Source organism: Doryrhamphus excisus, linkage group LG16 (genome assembly GCF_037039965.1).
Source record: "Doryrhamphus excisus strain RoL-2023G ecotype Guam linkage group LG16, RoL_Dexc_Guam_v1.1, whole genome shotgun sequence".
In the NCBI taxonomy this organism is placed as follows: domain Eukaryota; kingdom Metazoa; phylum Chordata; class Actinopteri; order Syngnathiformes; family Syngnathidae; genus Doryrhamphus; species Doryrhamphus excisus.
Window position 1 is genome coordinate 4,915,723 of NC_136372.1, and position 21,352 is coordinate 4,937,074.

Consider the following 21,352-nt stretch of genomic DNA (forward strand, 5'->3'; position numbering starts at 1 on the left):
TACTGTATTGCTAAAGTATCTTCCTGCTGCAAAATGTTGCAATTACCTGCAGAAATAAAAATTCTTTTTTCTGTCATGAAACCAACAAAAAGGCAGGGATCACAATGTTACAATAAATTAAAATTGGATTCTTCACATTTTGCTATCTTTATCACATCTTATCTGATCAGGTGTTTATTTGTTGTACTTATGACAATATAAGACATTTTTGGAAAAGTCTGAACAGAAAGAATCCTGCCGAGTGCTAAGAAGAATGACCCCCCCCGGGCGGGTGATTTTCCCTCCGTCTGCCCTCCGACAGCGTGAATGTCGAGCATTGATGTGTGAACGCAAGCGTGACCTACAAGTGAGCGCCGGCTTGTGCTGAAGACAGGTTGCACTGCACACATCGATCCCGGCTTCCTTGAGAGCTGCTTTGAAGAACTCTTCTAGTTCTCTGCTAGTTTTTTTCCATTTACTCTCTTTGACAGGAAGCTGCAAGCCTTTGCTTAGTCCCTTGCTGGCGTCCGCAATGTGACATGCCTGCATGCACCTTAGCGAAAATTACACAAGCGGCATTTCCTACACTCTCAAATGCCACAACAATACGGACACCTTTTAACTATATGAAACTCCACCTTTATAAAGATATACAAACTACAGGCACTGACTGATATTTATAAGCACATGCAGCATATCATGCATGCTCACTGGGCACAACATTAGGGACGGCTGCAAGCACTGCATGCAGACTTCCAAATGATGGCCATCAACTGACGCTTGTAATCACATGCAGCATATCCTGCACTTTCATTGGCCACAACATCAGACATCTACAAGCGTCACTTTCAAGTACACTATCTAAAACTCTGTGTTCCTAAGTGGGGAAAAAATATTTAATGACATTTGTAATATCATGCAGCATATCCTGCACTCTCACTGGACACAACAAAAGCATACATTTCAAGTATACTGTACAAAATCCTACCTTTTAAAGATTAAAAAAAAAAAAACTCCAGGCATTGATTGACATTTGTGATAACATGCAGCATATCCTGCACTCTCACTCTTACAAACACCGGCAAGCGCACTATTAAGAATCCTGCTTTTACAAAGATATATAAAAAAAAAAAACTATATAGGTACTGATAGACGCTTACAATCATATGCAGCATTTCCTGCACTCTCATTGGCCACACACTACACACACACTCTCCAACACCCTACCTTCATAGAGAGAAAGAAAAAAAGATTGATATTTGTAATAACATGCAGCATATCCTGCACTCTCACTGGCCACAACAACTGGAAAACATGCAAGTATGATTTTCAAGCTCATAGTCCAAAATCCTGCCTTTTAATGATTAAAAAATGATGGGCATTGATTGGTATTTGTAATATCATGCAGCATATCCTGCACTCTCACTGGCCACAACAACTGGAAAACATGCAAGTATGATTTTCAAGCTCATAGTCCAAAATCCTGCCTTTTAATGATTAAAAAATGATGGGCATTGATTGGTATTTGTAATATCATGCAGCATATCCTGCACTCTCACTGGACACAACAACTGGAAAACATGCAAGTATGATTTTCAAGCTCATAGTTCAAAATTCTGCCTTTTAATGATTAAAAAAAATGATAGGTATTGATTGATATTTGTAATATCATGCAGCATATCCTGCACTCTCACTGGACACAACAACTGGAAAACATGCAAGTATGATTTTCAAGCTCATAGTTCAAAATTCTGCCTTTTAATGATTAAAAAAATGATAGGTATTGATTGATATTTGTAATAACATGCAGCATATCATGCACTCTCACTGGACACAACAACTGGAAAACATGCAAGTATGATTTTCAAGCTCATAGTTCAAAATTCTGCCTTTTAATGATTAAAAAAATGATAGGTATTGATTGATATTTGTAATAACATGCAGCATATCCTGCACTCTCACTGGACAAAACAAAAGCATACATTTCAAGCACACTGTTCAAAATTCTGCCTTTTAAAGATATTTTTAAAAACTCCAGGCATTGATTGACATTTGTGATAACGTGCAGCATATCCTGCACTCTCACAAACACCGGCAAGCCATTGATATTTGTAATAACATGCAGCATATCCTGCACTCTCACTAGCCACAACAACAGGGACACCTGCAAGTATGAGTTTCAAGCTCATAGTCCAAAATCCTGCCTTTTAATGATTAAAAAATGATAGGCATTGATTGATATTTGTGATAACATGCAGCATATCCTGCACTCTCACTGGCCACAACAACTGGAAAACATGCAAGTATGATTTTCAAGCTCATAGTCCAAAATCCTGCCTTTTAATGATTACAAAAATGATAGGCATTGATTGAGATTTGTAATAACATGCAGCATATCCTGCACTCTCACTGGACACAATGTTAGGGACACAAACAATAACTTACATGTTGCCCTTTATGTAGGTAAATAAGGTCAGCAAAATATCTGAAGTCAGCATTATTATATTTGTGTGTACATACTATATGCTACATTTTTTGCATTAGAATGCATCTTTATAGTGACTTTCAGCAGCAAAACCAACATTACACTCGCAAGGAAAGCATCCATTCCAGCTCTTATATTCTTTTTATGATAATTGAATGACAAAAATCTACATTTCACTACGTCTGCTCAACAGCGGGGTCTCAAAGTCAACAGAGCGGGAGGGCATGTTTTTTTGGGGGGGGAGGGGGGAAGGTTGATGTACACTTCACGCTCCAATAGCTTCCATATGCTACGGCGCAAGGAAGCCTGACCTCCTTGGAAATGAAGCTGCGGGACTCAGCCCCAGCACCTCCTATAACCAGCGTCATTTCCCCTCCTACACATTTCCACATGCTCATTTGCGCATCAAGACATCCCGCAATGTCTTCTGATGTGTTCCGTCTGCTGTGGAATAAAAGCACTGGGACACCTCCAGGAAGTGAAAATGGAATTGTGGGGTCCGGTCAGTGTGTGCGTGGCTCCTTTTTTAATAGGCAGTTTACACATTTAATACACTTTTATTCCTGTGGTTATTGTCTTCTGGCTCAGTCTGTGCTCATCTGAGACAAATAAGTGAAATTAAGTGCAAATATGTAATATGGTGGCATTTTTTTTACACAGAAAATGTCAATATTTTATTAATTTATTTATGCAGTTGTGCTCCGTTTGGGCTCAATGGAGGCAATGTGTATGTGAAAAGGGTATGAGATCCATCCATCCATTTTCTATGCCGCTTATACTCACTAGGGTCACAGGTATGATGGAGCCTATCCCAGCAGACTTCGGGCAAGAGGCGGGGTAAACCCTGGACTGGTGGCCAGCCAATCACAGGGCACATATAGACAAACAAACCATTCACACTCACATTCAACAACACTGTTTATTTGAGGTGCATTGTGTACTCTTTTCTAGGCTGCACGGTGGTCGAGTGGTGAGCACGCAGGCCTCACAGCTAGGAGACCCGAGTTCAATTAAGGCAGCAACAATAGCTTTTGTTTTTATGAGAGATTATTGTGTCTGTAATGAGATATTCAAACATGCCATAAAAGTCTGATCTGATCAGGGAAGTTAACATTAACGTGGAATACTACATATCAACAGAATGTCTTTGAATGCATCTTCTGAATGGAAAATATGTGGCATTGACTTAAGTGTGCATATTTATTTATATGTGCATATATAGGTTGTATTTAGCATTCTTCTCCATTGTTTTGCTAGCGGGGCTGCACGGGTTCTCCTCTGATCCCGTGTGGAAGTGGTACGTTTTTTTTTAGCTTAAGTTTAGAAGAGGGCTGCACGGCGATCGAGTGGTTAGGATGCAGGCCTCACAGCTAGGAGACCTGAGTTCAATTCCACCCTCGGTCATCTCTGTGTGGAGTTTGCATTTTCTCCCCGTGCATGCGTGGGTTTTCTCCGGGTACTCCGGTTTCCTCCCACATTTCAAAAAAATGCTAGGTTAATTAGCAACTCCAAATTGTCCATAGGTATGAATGTGAGTGTGAATGGTTGTTTGTCTATATGTGCCCTGTGATTGGCTGGCCACCAGTCCAGGGTGTACCCCACCTCTCGCCCGAAGACAGCTGGATAGGCTCCAGCACCCTGGCGACCCTCGTGAGAATAAGCGGAAGAAAATGAATAAATATTTAAGCATTATTAGAGCCCTCTAGACAATAACAAAATAACACCCCTATATTGACTTTTAAACTCTTATTACCCAAATTTGTAAACAAAAGGAAATAAAACCTTTTAGGGGCTGCAGAGGATAAGTGGTAGAAAATGAACGAATGACTGCTCGTTTCCTGAATAATGTGAATCTTAAACACACATTGGACATGTAATTCTTTATTATGTGTGTTCAGTTTGGCATTAAAAACACAAAAACAAACTTAAACGTCCTGGGAAATTGGGGTTAGAAGCCCTTATTGTGTTGGATTGCCTTCAATTACAGGCAGGTGTACAGTGTACCCAATGTTGTGAGTAGTATTCATGCAGTATTTGACTTTCCGAGGATGGAATTGAATCACAAAAAGCATTGTAATCACTCACATCCTTTATTGCAGTGGGAGTAGAACCAACGATGTCATTGTGGCAAATTAAAAGATATACGTAATAGTCATTTTTTTAAAAAAGCGTTGATTTCCATTGTGGACAAATGAGCTAATGTCTTGGACAAAGCTGTGTTTGATTGGACCGGGCCTCTATCAACGCCATCTGTGCCGAGTGTCTGAAGACTCCAGCGAGAGGAAGCGGGGCCAATCATTTTGGGATGAAAGATGAACAAAGATGTGTGTGTGTGTGTGTGTGTGTGTGTGCAGCGTCTACAGTGTTGCCTTCATTGTCCCTTTCATCTGGCATCCTGAGTTATCTGAACGAGTTCGCTCTCCCCCCGACATGGCTCGCATTAGTGTGACAGGACACTCTGCACGACAGGTGTACGCCGTTTGTTCTTTCTGCTCCACTGACTGAGTCCGTGTGTGTGTGCATGTGTGTGTGTGTGTGTGTGTCCGTGCGTGCGTGCGCTGACACACAGCTGACAGTGCATTTGTCAGCCTCAGTCACTCAAACGCATCCTCAGTCAGACAGCGGCCCTAAGCACATTTCAGCCGGGACATCCCTTTGGCGACAGTACATGTCCCACATCGACCCCCCCGTCCCCTCCTCCATGACCCGACACTACATCAACAATCTCGTAAAAAAAGGGTTTGAAAAGTAGACACAACAACGTTTCCCAAAAAATACAAATATAATACAATACAAAATACACGAACACTGCAATATGCATGCCAGGCCAGTCGTTGGCGATGTCTATTTTTAAGCATTAACTACCCGTCCTTACAAATCTTGTGCAAAACTACCGTATCTTTGACTATGCTTTTTCTGACAATTTTTCCACTGCACTGCCTTGGTTTTCATGTAAAAATAGAACCTCTGGAAAACTAGCCGTACTGAATGCATCAGCCGGAAGAAGATACGCTAGCAAAACATTCATTCATTTTCTACCACTTATCCTGGAGCCTATCCCAGCTGTCTTGGGGCGAGAGGCAGGGTACACCCTGGACTGATCGCCAGCCAATCACAGGGCACATATAGTCAAACAACCATTCACACTCACATTCATACCTATGGACAATTTGGAGTCGCCAATTAACCTAGCATGTTTTTGGAATGTGGGAGGAAACCGGAGTACCCGTAGAAAACACGGGGAAAATTTTGCAAACTCCACACAGAGATGGCCGAGTGTGGAATTGAACTCGGGTCTCCTAGCTGTGAAGCCTGCGTGATAACCACTCGACTTCTGTGCAGCCCCGCTAGCTAAACAATGGAGAAGAATGCTAAATACAACCTATATATGCACATATAAATAAATATGCACACTTAAGTCAATGCCACATATTTTCCATTCAGAAGATGCATTCAAAGACATTCTGTTGATATGTAGTATTCCACGTTAATGTTAACTGTCCTGATCACATCAGACTTTTATGGCATGTTTGAATATCTCACTACAGACACAATAATCTCTCATAAAAACAAAAGCTACGGCAAGCTAAAACTCAACTCTGAACCCTCAACGTCACTTCCTGTCCACTCGCCACTCAGCTCCCCTTGGGAACACACTCACAGCAATAATAGCTTATATATTGACTCTTATATCTAATGTCGGAGAAACTCTTATGCAACAGTCCATGCATCATAGTACTAGGCAGATAATTATAAGCAGCTGGTGGCAAACCTTCTGAAATCCTACAAAACCCCTACAAAGTTGTTAAGATACTGAATAAATGAACCTTTGTTGTTTTAATAGATACTTCAGCTTTGTAGTCCAGTGATATCATGATAATAAAATTGAATTTGACGCCCCTGCACAAAGATTCAGTTACGTTTCAAGGCAAAATAAACAGACTTTCCGTTTCTATGGTGATAGAGTAGAAAACGCCACAAAATATGCTCCAGAATGAAATTTTTCCAGGTGTATGAGGGGTTGTTATGGTATTCTATAATCTGAGTCGAGGCTGAAAGCAAGAAGTTTCTCAAGATGGCCAAGGTCTCCCTTTAAATAATCATCTCTTTGCTTTTTGTTCGTCCTTTTTCGTTCCCTTTCATGCTGGCTCAATGAGGGGGCGTTCTGGAGAACTGACTTCCGAGACAAAAAAAAAAAAAAAAAAACCCCGACGTGTGAGTTTGAGGCGGCTGATGGATTTATGATAGGGATGCCGCTGCGAGCGGAGAACAAAGCTTCCGCGGGGTGAATCCCGGCAAACAAGCAAGAAGCACAATGGAGCGCCAACGGCGAGAAGAGATGTAATCAATACAAGTCATTTACACTGAAATGAAGTGCGGGTCACAAAGAGAGACGCCATCACAGACACAATCTTTTTCTTTTGGACGAAAAAAAAAAAAAAAAGCAGTCAGTCAAGTCGTGTTATTGGCTGCATGAGTCCCGCCACGGGCACAATAGATTTTTCTGTCGCATTACAGAGTAAGAGCATAATGGATGTGAGAGGTAATACAGTTTGGTGGTGTTATTAGCCAAAGCAAACACGACACACAAACAGGTGGCTTTCGCTTGTGAATATTCCATGCCTTTGTTCCCTTTTTCGCTGGGACTGTCGCCCAGTCGCACCTCTCTGACATTTGGGAAAAGACACAACAGCACAAACAACGTGATTATTTTTGACCTACATTACACCTCAAGCGTTTTTTTGACAACAATGGCGGCTCTCTGCAAGAAAATGGCTCCGCTTGATCGGAACAATAGCCATGCGATGAAGCATCAAAGCGTCGTCCATGTCTTTGGTGACATTCATTCATTCATTCATTTTCTACTACTACCGGTTGCCGGGGTGCTGGAGCCTATCCCAGCTGTCTTCGGGAGTGAGGGGGGGACAGCCAATCACAGGGCACATATAGACAAACAACCGTTCACACTCACATTCATACCTATGGACAATTTGGAGTCGCTAATTAACCTAGCATGTTTTTGGAATGTGGGAGGAAACCAGAGTACCCGGAGAAAACCCACGCATGTACGGGGAGAACATAAGAGAACTGTGTGCAAACTCCACACAGAGTGGAATTGAACTCGGGTCTCCTATTTGTGAAGCCTGTGTGCTAACCACTCGTACACTGTGCAGCTCCTAAAAGGTTTCCTTTTGTTTACAAATTTGGGTAATAAGAGTTTAAAAGTCAATATAGGGGTGTTGTTTCATGTCTAGAGGGCTCTAATAATGCTTAAATATTCATTCATTTTTTACCGCTTATTCTCACGAGGGTCCCAAGGGTGCTGGAGCCTATCCCAGCTGTCTTTGGGAGTGAGGCGGGGTACACCCGGGACTGGTGGCCAGCCAATCACAGGGCACATATAGACAAACAACCATTCACACTCACATTCATACCTATGGACAATTTGGAGTCCGGAGAAACCGGAGTACCCGGAGAAAACCCAAGCATGCATGGTGAGAACATGCAAACTCCACACAGAGATGGCCGAGAGTGGAATTGAACCATGGTCTCCTAGCTGTGAGGTGTGCGCGCTAACCACTAGACCACCGTGCCGCCATCTTTGGTGACATATTACATGATAAAGAAAATGTATTATATAACTCCAGTAATAATAATAGTCATTCAGTATGCTTCATTGTTGAAAGGAGAGGAAAGTTACTATTGATGTACTACACTGTTAGGTTGCTTCGGATTTACACCCTCCCTTTTTGTCTAAGCTTTGGACCAGCATTGGACATCTCCAATGGCTGCGTGACAAACGGAGGATGCCTTTTAGAAGATTTACAGATGCAAAGGCGTCCATGAAGGCCACCAGCTGAGCTCCATGTGTTCATGCGTGGTCGTCGAGGAGGAGGAGGAGGCGAGAGGCCACTCAATGAGCCGAGAGCAGACGACAACAAGAAGAAGACCTTGACCCCCCCCGCACCCCACCGTCAAGCAAACAACCTGCTTGGCGTCCGTGCTAATAGATCTCAGACGAGCTGCACCTGAGGTCTCTGGGATGCGCTTGAGCTCCGTCGCGGTACGGCGCCGCAGCAGCCGCCAGCCGCCAGCCGCCAGAAGCTAATTAGAGAGACTCACACGAGAGAGCGAGAGAGAGAGAGAAAGCGAGGGTGCGCTCCGGCAGCTTCAACAGATGGTTGCGGCGCACAAATGAGCGGAATTTGTTGGGGTGTTTCCCTGAATGTACTCTCAGGGAGACTTTTGCTCCTCAGCGTCCATTAGCATATAAATCAACAAAAAAATGCTATACTTGTGCTAATTAGCTGTAGCTCATTATGATCTAAATTGGGGATGCTCCCATCTATTGGCCACCGATCAATATCGGCTGAACATGTGCCGATAAATGCCGTTCAAAGCCAACAACGGAAAAAACTAACAAAGTGCGGAAGATAACAATATTACTATTACTATAACCATATTGCAGTGAGAATCAAAACTCGTCGAGCTTCGCTAGCTTAGCTAGCTTAGCTAGCTTGTTTGCGTTTAGAGTTATGCGTTTCGCTTCTCGTCCAAATGTGACTTTTTAACCACAAATATATTTTGTTTTTAAAACAAACAAGCAGTTAGTTTGGAGCTTGTTTTTGTCCCACGGGGGAAAAAATGGGGACAATTCCAGATTCGCAACATCGAGGTAATACAAATCAAGAAGTCTGTTTTTACCGTATTTACAGCTGTGTGCAAGTTGTGTAGCCACAGGTTTATTGCACGGTTATTGCACAGTTTATTGCACAGTTTGTGGGCTAGGATTTTTGGAGCAGTTTATATTATAGAGTCTGGCAGCTGCAGGAATGAAAGATCTTGTGTTTGTTTTGTTTTATTCTGTTAATTGTGTTAATTTGCCTAAAAAATTAATACGGCAGATGAGTGGTTCGCAAGCAAGCCTCACAGCTAGGAGACCCGAGTTCAATTCCACCTTCAGCTATCACTATGTGGAGTTTGCATGTTCTCCCTGTGAATGCGTGGGTTTTTTCCGGGTACTCCAGTTTCCTCCCACATTTTAAAAAACATGCTAGGTTAATTAGCGACTCCAAATTGTCCATAGGTATGAATGTGAGTGTGAATGGTTGTTTGTCTATATGTGCCCTGTGATTGGCTGGCATGCATTTGTATTATAGTACTCAAAACAAAGTCCAAGTCAGCTGACCAGTTATGCCAGGAAGGTAGCACCTTCACCTGCAAGAATGCATGAAGCGCCCGAAAGCACCTCCAGCGCTCATTGACGAATGATCCTGTCGCTTTTTTTAGGGGGGGGGCTTTATGAGATCTACTCTACAAGTGCACAAAACAGGTAACCATGGCAACAGAAGTACGGGAAGATTCCTTCACCAGTCGTCATTCATGTTCTTCTTTTGGAAGTTCCCGCGGTGCCTCAGCCACGGGACCCAATGACTGATGCGCTCGTATTAGCATACTCTGACAAAACTGTCGAAGAAAAGACACCGCAGGCGGGAAGAGGAGGAAGACGAGTACCCTAGAGTGAAAGAAAGAGGGCACTCAGGCTGCCATTTTGTTTGACATAGAAAAGAGTCAAGGGCGAGGAGTCGTTTTTTGGACAATTAGCCCCAAAAATAAACACTCTTGTTTACCCCGTCAGCCGTTGCCAGGTATTCATCAATAGTGGCTACTCTCTTGTTTCATAGCCGGCAATTTCAGGAGCGGATTGATCCCGTGAACTTCCAGAAGGAGGTCTTGAACGACTTGGAATTGACCCGTCTTTGCACTTCCCGTCATAAAGAGGTCGTCCGCCCCAGGTCGATATCCACCCAACCAATTTAAGAGCATTTAGTTTCACTTCATCAGGTTTGCTCTTGAGCAAAAACAGACCTAATCGGAAGTTATTCCTGATCCAGTTGCAAAACCAACTCATTTCTGAAGTCAATTCCGGAATTCCTTGCAGATCTCCCGATCCCTTTCTCTTCTATTTGAGCTATTTGAGCCCCTAGCTGCTAAGTAAATGACAATATAATGTTTATATTGATGTCAAAATGACTGCACCTGATAAATTCTGCCTAGCAACAATGGTAATGGAAATGGTTTTATATCAATTGAACATGCATCAGATTACAATTGAATGCATCCCATAATAAGTTCACAGTTCCACATGTCCAAAAGGAGTAGGAAGAAGCAAAGCTTATTAAATCCTACCCCTCCATCTGGTACTTTTACAATCAGTAACTGTTACATTTGTTCACTTCCTGCTTTCATAATATAGTTTAAGGTTTTAGTTTTTAAATAAAATAAAATAAAATAAAATAAAATAAAATAAAATAAAATAAAATAAAATAAAATAAAATAAAATAAAATAAAATAAAATAAAATAAAACTCTTCATCCTTGTATTTAATCAACTGCTTGTATTGTTTCTTGAATTGGCTCATCGTTGTGCATTGTTTGAGGGTCTTACTCAATCCATTCCATAGTTTGATGTAGCCAGAGTGCACAAAAAAAAATTGTAGACCATGTTTTTTTTGCCCGAAAGCCGTAAAATAAATCACTAAAAGTACTGTAGTTTTCCTGCCATTTATTCTACCTAAGCAGCCCTTTTTTTTCATATAAAAACGCCTCTTCACAGACGCGTTGGCGCCTAAAGGAATCTGTTTCTGGAATCAGTGATGGAATTGTCATATCGACCCCCCCCCCCCCCCCCCTCCTCGCCTGTCTGCCACCATATCTCAAACATGACACCGTGTTCCCTGTAGGCTGAATTGCCATCGGAGCAGACGTGCACGGATCCACTCTCCATAGGCTGCGCGCCATCCAGCTAGCCTGGAGCTAACGGGATGCACAAAGCTCCCACTAAAAGCGTGGCGATGAGGCATGTGGCTCTGAGCGTTATCTGGACGTAAGCGAAGAGGCAGAGTGAGACTCTCATTCTGATATGAAGAGGGGGGGAAAAAAAAAAAAAAAAAAAGAATGAATAGCGCGCAAATGCGACGGAAATCCCTCCGGCCTCCCACCGATATGGAAAAGAGAACGATAAAACAAGGCCCCGCTGTGGTCCATACGAGCTGCGGGTCAGACGATAACCTGTGAGCAGCCCACTCATATAAACACACACACACACACACACACACACGGTCCTAACAGCATCTCCCATCCTCCATTCCTACAGCGCTTGTGTTGCACAAACACCCACACAAACACACAAACAGAACCGCTTTAGTGCGCTTGTAGGAATCAAATTATGACTCTCTCTCTCTTTCTCTGCCCTCTCACGGTTTTGCCGCCCACAGAAGGAGAAGGACAGGCAGTCATCGTTGGTTTGGACCGCCTCCGAACGTGTCCAGGGGACTTCGACATCACGCTGCCTTTTTCTACTAGATCCCACTCTTGTCCCGAGGGGCCTGCCAGCAGCAATGGCCGTAGCATTAGGAAGGAAATGACAACAACAAACAAGGACAAGTAGGGGAGGAAGCAGCACCCTATAGGGACGCCCCCGGCCCCCCCCCCATCTTAGGGAGCTGTTATGGGGCTAATAATCACTCTTCAGGCAAGGGGAGGGAGCACCCAGGCGGTACATAAACGGAGACCGGCTATTTTTATGGCAGTAAATAAGGAGCTGCTTACATTGCTTTTCGTGGGTTTTAGAGCCTGAAAACGGGTCTCAAATTTGCGTTCGTGTCGGCGATGTGTGTCAACTATGCAATGCGATACGGTTCCTTCGAATAATGATACCATTTACTCAAAGTAAATACGATAATTTATTCATTCATTTTAACCGCTTATCCTCACAAGGGCCGCGGGGGGTGCTGAGTCTATCCCAGTTGTCTTTAGACAGCTTCTGGACTGGTGGCCAGCCAATCATAGGGCACATATAGACAAACAACCATTCACACTCACATTCATACCTATGGACAATTTGGAGTCGCTAATTAACCGAGCATGTTTTTGGAATGTGGGAGGAAACCGGAGTACCCGGAGAAAACCCACGCATGCACGGGGAGAACATGCAAACTCCACACAAAGATGGACGATTGTGGGATTGAACTCGGGTCTCCTAGGTGTGAGGTCAGCGCACTAACCACTCGACGGGATTCACGATAATATACAATACACCCCCCACGACTTATCGTGAGGATAAGCAGTAGAAAATGAATGAATGAATCTTCTGGGCAGCACGGCGGTCGAGTGGTTAGCGCGCAGATCTCACAGCTAGGAGACCAGGGTTCAATTTCACCCTCGGTCATCTCTGTGTGGAGTTTGCATGTTCTCCCCGTGCATGCCTGGATTTTTCCAGGTACTCCGGTTTCCTCCCACATTCCAAAAACATGCTAGGTTAATTAGCGACTCCAAATTGTCCATAGGTATGAATGTGAGTGTGAATGGTTGTTTGTCTATATGTGCCCTGTGATTGGCTGGCCACCAGTCCAGGGTGTACCACGCCTCTCACCCGAAGACAGCTGGGATAGGCTCCAGCGAGTGAGTAATGCACTTCCGGTTATTTTCACAAAATAAAACACCCCCTTACTTTTCTCACACAAAAAACCATAGTGATAAATCACTGCTTTTACTTTGAAAACAAGAGGCAAACTAACTCGCAATATATCCTGCTTGACACCGCCGTTTGGTCCATCCTGCTACTCAGTGTTTTGGGGTTTTTTTCGTGGTGACATCCCGTGTCCTGTTGCATCCTGGGTAATTTGAGTGTGAGTACTAAGCTGACGATACATACTCAACATTTCGGGCTGGAAGCAGTACGCAGTACGCATCCGGAAACTTATTGTATACTGCATACTCAAAGAGTTAGTATGAGTCGTAGGTAAGTATGCGGTTTCGAACACAGCCATAGTGTCGCCAACCTGTCCCAAGGTCTTCCCCGAGGCCTCGTACAGGTCGGACATGACCAGATACCCAAGCCACTCCCAATTACAATACAATATAATTCACTCCATTTATAAAGTGCAGTAAGGAGCTTATAGCGCCACCTGTTGCTTGGGCATGCACATGACATTTCTCCATTATTATTACATATCAATAGTAATAGGTATAATACTATATCTAAAGTAATAGTTAATATTCAAGAGTATAAAAGCGGAACCTTTGAGGGTACCACCCCATTTTGAGCATTTTTATAGCTTTGCATCTGTTTGTGTTGTTTGCCAGTCCAAAAACAAGCAGCTGTCACTTGCATTCAAGGATCTCGTTAAGACGATAAATGGAGGCGGTCTTGTGCGGGGCACGAAGTAATCGTATCAAAAAACCGCATTGTTCCGTATGACTCACACTTGATGAAGTGCCTTTAATCTAATGGACTTGATTAACACGCATGGTGTAATTTGATTTGCGTGTGTTTGACGATCATATACTGTAGTTTCTGCAGCGCCGTTCGGCTCCAATGGGTGCTCTTTTTTTTACCCTCCCTCTCTCTCTCTCTCTCAAATGCAGAACTTTTTTTTTTTTGGGGCCTGTCACATCCCATGCGGGAGCAGCGCGCCGTGTGACACGTTTGACGTCCGGCCCAAACCTTCTGTGTGACAGTCGGGCTCCGGATGTACCTCGTAACTTTGTCACATACGTTTACCGCACCCGAAGGCAGATTGGTGGGAGGGGGGTCGGAGGCCAAAGCAAAGTAATTCAAGTCAGGCTGCATTCCAGACAGTCGGACATTTCGGAGCTCCGAGGGATATGGGATGGAATACCAGCCGAAGTTCACTGTGATGCAGCGGTTGCATGCAATTACATAACATATCGGCATTTATACAACATGTTCTGCGTGGATATCAAAAACTAGCTAAGTCAACGTAGCTAGTTTGTTGACATAAGAAACAGCTTAGTGTGGATGTCGGACATGTTTTTTTTTTTCCACAGGGGGACACTGAACTCCAAAAAACATGGCCGCTAGCTAGGATGAACACAAATTGAGCCACATCCTTGAGTCTTTCACCAAACCGGACAACAGCAAGTACAGGTCAGATCAATTTTTGGTGTACTTTTGCTAGTAATGCATGAAAATATGCAGAGACGGTGTCCATATTTGTCGTATTTTGGTTAAAATACACGCTAATTTAACCAGAATTGTCGTTTCCTGTCACGTTGACAATTCTAATGAAAATACAATGCAATCACTCCCATTACATTCATTCATTTTCTACCGCTTATCCTCACAAGGGTCACGTGGGGGTGCTGGAGCCTATCCCAGCTGTCTTCAAGCGAGAGGTGGGGTACACCCTGGACTGGTCGCTAGCCAATCCCAGGGCACATATAGACAAACAACCATTCACACTCAAATTCATACCTATGGACAATTTGGAATTGAACTCTGGTCTCCTAGCTGTGAGGCCTGCGCTCTAACCACTCATCTACTGTGCAGCCCTCCCATTACACGATACAATAAAAAATATGATTCACTCCTATTACTGGTACAATGCAATCCAATTCACTGCAAGTACGATACGATACAATACGACTCACTCCTATTAGATGCAAACTGAATTGAATGGGAAATTGAGTGATACAATATGATTCACTTATGATTCTGATACAGTACGATTCACTCCAAGTACGATGTCATACAATACAATTCACTCCAACATACAATGCTATATGATACAATACCACTCGCTTATATTACAATACAATACGATTCACGGTGTGATACGATTCACTTTGATTAAGAGCCGATTCCCGCCAATTATGATACAATTCAATCCAACAACTAAGGGTGTTTTTCGAAATTTCATTTCATTTATAATACGATACAATTGACTCAAATATGATATTATGCAATCTGATGCAAAACAATACACTCCAAGTTAGACTGTTGGCGTCTTGCACCCTAGTGGACGTTTGGTGTCATTGCAGCACTTAGTTATCACAATGTGTAAAATATTGTTTTGACTGCAACTCGTGACACTGTCTAACCATAATGATGCATCTACCCCCCACCCCCACCCCACCCCACCCCAACTATAGAATAAAGACACCGCCTCCATGCGCAAAATGTTGCGTTCTTTACGCACGCCTTAAAACATACAATAGTCCCCCCCACCCACCCCTTCCTCTATCTCCCACCCCTTCCTCTATCTCCCACTTCACGCGTTTGCGGGCACACCCCTTCTCCCCAAGCCCCATTCACTCACCGTCTATTGCCGACACAGTTCCCGATGGACGTGTGCGTGGTCCCGTGGAAGGAGGACGGCCAGGACATCCGCGACTTCTTCAACCCGGGCCGGTCGCTCGTGTCCACGGCGTCCGAGCGCTCCATGTGCCGGTGGTGGTGCCGGTCGGTGTCGGAGTAGCCCCGGTGCTTGATCTTGATAGGGGTCCGGGGTTGCCTCCAGAGGTGCTGCGGAGGCTTGAGGGTGGCTTGTCCTTCGCGGGGGACCGGCAGGGAGAGGGACAGGCTTTTCTTGGAGCATGGTGGCGCTTCCATTATAGTGCAAAAAAAAAAATAAAGAACAATTAATCAGCTTTTTTTTTTTTAAGTTAACGCAGGACTAATATGGCTTTTGTGTCAAACATAAAACACGACGTTTCACGCCCAAAAAGTAACATAATCACAGTGCTTATAATGTAGCAACTAAAAAATATATATATTTTTTTAATCTAGCAGTTCTGGGTTCTCAGCAGTCCAGAATTGAGACCAGAAGGCGCCGCTTCTCCTGAACTTTAACGCCTCGTCTTCTTTCATTGTGTCGCTTTAAGGAGGATAAATGGATTTATTGCTTCTTTTTTTTGTTTTTCCTTTCACTTATTGCAAACAGGCGCCGTGACTGCTGCAACCCCCGGATGGTCGTGCGTCCTGGCGCCGCGAATAAGTCTCCTCGGGTCCCTCCATGAAGACACGGAGATGAATGCACTTTTTAACGGGCGTCCCTCCTCAGTCCATCAGGATTGGACGTGTCCGGACAAGCGCAGCATTCCCGGTAGATGTCTTCTTGACCATCCAGATTCCCTCTCCTTGCAGGTTGGGAGCATCCTCACACACACAAAAAAGGAGGTTCTTCGTCTTCTTCTTTCTTTCTTTTTCAGTGTGGCTCCTCCATTATGTCCTCCTCATCCTCACTGCTCACTGCTGGAGCTGGCTTGCTCCTTATCCTCCTCTCTCTCTCTCTCTCTCTCTCTCTCTGTGTGTGTGTGTGTGTGTGTGTGTGTGTGTGCTGGCCTTCATACTGGTTGGCTGCTTGGTTGTTCTCCTCCATGATTTGTCAGCTCATCCATTGTCGATTTATGTCTTATTTTTTTGTAGTTTTTAATCCCTCTCAGTGCATTCCCCTTGACAGAAAACAAATGGTAATGTTGCACAAATGGGTGTGTCACAAAAGCGAGGCTGTTGCGGCTGTAGACAACTGTCATCACCCCCCCCGCCCCCCATCTGGCTGATTTGCTTTATGTGTTGAACGGTTACTCGGCGTGATTAATTGGAGAAATGGGATGATAGCCATATAACAGGAAATTAAACTGTAGTGTGTCCTGGTTGCTCAGTACAATATGGCTCAAGTGACGGAACGCGGTGTTGGTTGTCTTTAGGTGAAGAGACTCATTCATTTATTTTCTACCGCTTTTCCTCGTGAGGGTTGCGAAGGGTGCTGGAGCCTATCCCAGCTGTCTTCGGACAGCTTCTGGACTGGTGGCCAGACAATCACAGGGCACATATAGACAAACAACCATTCACACTCACATTCATACCTATGGACAATTTGGAGTCGCTAATTAACCTAGCATGTTTTTGGAATGTGGGAGGAAACCGGAGTGCCCGGAGAAAACCCACGCATGCACGGGGAGAACATGCAAACTCCACACAAAGATGGCAGAGAGTGGAATTGAACTCAGATCTCCTAGCTGTGACGTCTGCGCGCTAACCACTCGACCACCATGCAGGCTGGCTATATCATAATAATGCAATATTCCCTCTAATATGTCATCTTTCACTCTATAAAGTTCCAACTGTCTATAAGAGGTTTGCAGCATTTCTTGCTTTCTAACTGTATTAAAAAGAAGCATTTCTTTTGTCATGTATTCAACTACATTTTCTGTGAACGCATTTGTAAGGTTGTATTTTATATCATTGTTTTATTTAGGGGCTGCACGGTGGTCGAGTGGACCTCACAGCTAGGAGACCCGAGTTCAATTCCACCCTCCGGGTACTCCGGTTTTCCTCCCACATTCCAAAAACATGCTAGGTTAATTAGCGACTCCAAATTGTCCATAGGTATGAATGTGAGTGTGAATGGTTGTTTGTCTATATGTGCCCTGTGATTGGCTGGCCACCAGTCCAGGGTGTACCCCGCCTGGGATAGGCTCCAGCACCCCTCGCGACCCTCGTGAGGAAAAGCGGTTGAAAATGAATGAATGAATGATATTAGCTACGCTAATTTGCCATGCTTTTGTTTTTAATCTGATTTTGCATTGAACAGGAAGTCAATGCTGTGTAGGTTTCATATGTGCATAGGTATGAATGTGAGTGTGAATGGTTGTTTGTCTATATGTGCCCTGTGATTGGCTGGCGACAAGTCCAGGGTGTACCCCTGCCTCTCACCCGAAGACAGCTGGGATAGGCTCAAGCCTATGTTTATTTAGCAGTTAGCTTCTTTTTACGCTTGAATGATAGTTAAGAAGTCGACGCACGCATCCCCATTTCGTTTACACGCTTTATCGAGGCTGACTATAATATTGTGACGGTGGATCAGTGATCAGAAATACGTACTGTATCGATTCGCCCTTTGACCGAAATCAATAAGTCTTGCTTCTGTTGACGAAGATAATCCTCATTTTTGTGGGGCAAAGGTGTTGTTTGGAAGTGGAACAGTAAGAATCGTGGATGAAATAACAGACTTGTGACTGGCAGCGTTCCATTCAAGCGGCAACTGTACCATTACACCAACAGGAAGTGACAGGTGTATCATTGTGTATATGTTATTATCATTATATCTGTTCTTCGGCTGAGTGCTGTCAATCATTGCCGCGACAAGCTCGGTGTCTGATTTCTCGTTTTTTTTTTTTTCCCTGCCTCGGGCTGACTTGGTGCGCTATGCCTCACAGCAGCGATGTACCTTCCCCCCCTTAAGATCATGGGACCCCACAGTGCGTGTTCGACATGTAGGGAGGGGTACCCCTGAGCGGGCGCCAGTACTTTGTTGAACCATAAATGCGGCAGCTAATATCGCTATTTAATTAACCCATTACCGGGTGCATCTGCTACAAAAGCAAGTAACCAATATACTTGCACATAATGACGATTCCCTATCCACTTTCTCATGCACTCCAGATCATTATATTATCTTTTTTGTTGGAAATAAACACCCCGGCTGTAAATGTGATTTACTTTAAGTAAGCAGAAGGTGGTGCAAATCTCAGTTCCCCAAGGACCCGTTAAGCTAATTAGGCAGCGCCCCCAAGAGGCGCAGAGGCCACCTACCTTGAAGTGTACCACCAGGACATACGGCGATGCGTTCAGGGAGTTAAACACACGGTCCAAGTCCTCCTATCGTGCTTCCGCTGCTTTGGAGAAATGAAATCAGAAGGGAATGAAAGAACGTGACCTGAAAGAAATCAAATGAGATTAAATTCTTTAAAAAAATAAAAAATATATAAGCATAAACAAATATGTTTACCCCTAAAATTCAAGGAAAAAGCAGCAATGGCGTGTTCCATCGTGTGTAATGACGTCCATTCCAGCTTCCACAGTCTAATTAATGGAGTTACTTAACCATTGACACTCTGAGGGATTGTACCTCCCCTTCATTCCATCTCTCAGTTGAAATTAAATCATTATTTTTATTTTGTGCTCATGTCCAATTGCCAGCAGCAGCATCAATACGGCGCTGCTGCCGCACTTTCTCTTTTGATGGCAATGGGAAGGAAAAGAAAAACGGTTTCATTAGTGGAGGAAAGACAAATTATGGCGCATATATATGAGACTATATGTTTCCACCTGTGAAGAGTTCATACACTTTTTCAGTTTATTTTAAGTTTATGATCCAAATTTTATATACAATATTTAATTTTATTTAAATATTGAATATTTTTAAAGAAATAATAATAATGAAACTAATAATTTATTGTGAAAATTAATCAGAAATAATTATCAAATCAAATATATACATAAAAGGAAATTTACTGCAGATTAAAAGTTAAATAAAATTAATATTAAGATTTTATTAAAAATTTGAAATAGTAAAGACTATAAATAATATTAGAAACTAACAAAAGTTGCAATTTTATGAAATTTAGGTTGGGTAAAATTTTTGTATATTTTGCTAATCAAGTAAAAAATACTACAAGAATAAAGACATAACATCAAAGGGGAACTATTATGCTAATTTTTCTACCATTTTATTGAGTTGTGGACTCCTATAGAGCAGCTCCACACAATAACCACGACAGAAAGCATTCTAGTTCTTCCAGAATCTGTACCTATTCAGCTATATTTCATGGTTCCCATGAAAACAGATGTAATGTATTCAACTCACAGCCCGCCTCCAGACACACCCACTCTGCTGTGGTTGGTCACACTCCTGAGTGCAAAGAAAGAATTCCGGTTGGTGCTGCTAGCTGTTGAGTTGATAATAAACGGCAATTTATCTTTTTCAAATGTCGGCTTTTAACATACAAACATATGTGTTCGAACCCGAATCCGATCTGGAAATAGAGACTGGATAAATTTCTCATAAAAAGAGGTTCAATGGTAAGTAGCTTTAGCATTTTAGCGTTGGGTTTTCTACAGCATCGGTAAGGTGTAATATGTTTTGCGGGACTACCAGTACTAATACAAGGCTATTAGCAACCTTGTTTCCTGTATGCTATAATGCTACACAGACAAGCGCTTTGGTTTAATGACTTACACAAAATAAACACAAAAATAGGACACTGATAAACTGTTACTTACTGCTTGCTCTTGTGACTCTTCCACGCGACCAAGTAACGTTGGAAAGGCATCAAGTTTGTGGGCTAGCTGCATACTGGCTCATGTTCACAAAACAGTACAGTGTGAAAGGCTGTTAACAGATTAAAATGCATTTCTTTTACTTGTAGGGAATCAGGAACTCCACCCACTTTGTCTTTAGGAATTGTAAACAAATGTAGCTTTCCCTTTTGAGGCATTGCTAGCAAGTAAACAGCTTGAAGGAAGGCAGAGAGTTTACATATAAGGAAGTCTGTCTCTCTGTGACATCACAAAGGGAGAGTTTGACCACGCCTTTTAAAACTGAGCGTTTTGAGCCATTAGAAAAGTCTTTCAGAATTAAACTTTGGCATAGTTTAACACGGGAATACAACATTTTAACTACATTTATAGGTCAGAAAAGTGGGAAAAAAGCATAATAGGTCTCTTTTAAATATAAAAAAACTGCATATCATGGCGGACCCCAAATCTTTTGATTTTCCAGTATGTGGCCTTCGGTGGGAACAGTTGAAAGGCGAATAGAAACAAAAAAACAAGATAGGCCAAGGCGAAATGCTACGAAATGAATATCCTCCGAGTGCGTGTAGGTAGGCAGAGAAACAAGTGAAACCGAAACAACCTTGACCGTGAAGGAAGGGAAACATGCTTTTGTCTTCAAAATGTTGACATGCTCGGCAGGAAGGTAATCGAATCTTTTACTTTGTCAGAGCTAATACTCCAACCACTTTGTCTTTAGGAATTGTAAACAAATGTAGCTTTCCCTTTTCGAGGCATTGCTAGCAAGTAAAACAGCTTGAAGGAGGGCAGAGAGTTTACATATAAGGAAGTCTGTCTCTCTGTGACATCACAAAGGGAGAGTTTGACCACGCCTTTTAAAACTGAGTGTTTTGAGCTATCAGAAACGTCTTTCAGAATTAAACTTTGGCATAGTTTAACACGGGAATACAACATTTTAACTATATTTTTAGGTCAGAAAAGTGGGGAAAAAAAGCATAATAGGTG

General features: G+C 43.0%; 1 protein-coding gene across 1 annotated transcript in view; it reads right to left on the minus strand.

The window, feature by feature from the left end:
* The window catches only part of pde4a (phosphodiesterase 4A, cAMP-specific), a 66,156-nt gene extending 49,342 nt beyond the window's left edge, over positions 1–16,814 (minus strand). The window contains exon 1 of the mRNA XM_058049105.2: positions 15,588–16,814. Within this exon, the coding sequence (XP_057905088.2) occupies positions 15,588–15,880 (293 nt within the window). The 5' untranslated portion in view covers positions 15,881–16,814. The remainder of the gene's footprint in view (positions 1–15,587) is intronic.
* Positions 16,815–21,352: the final 4,538 nt, after the last annotated feature.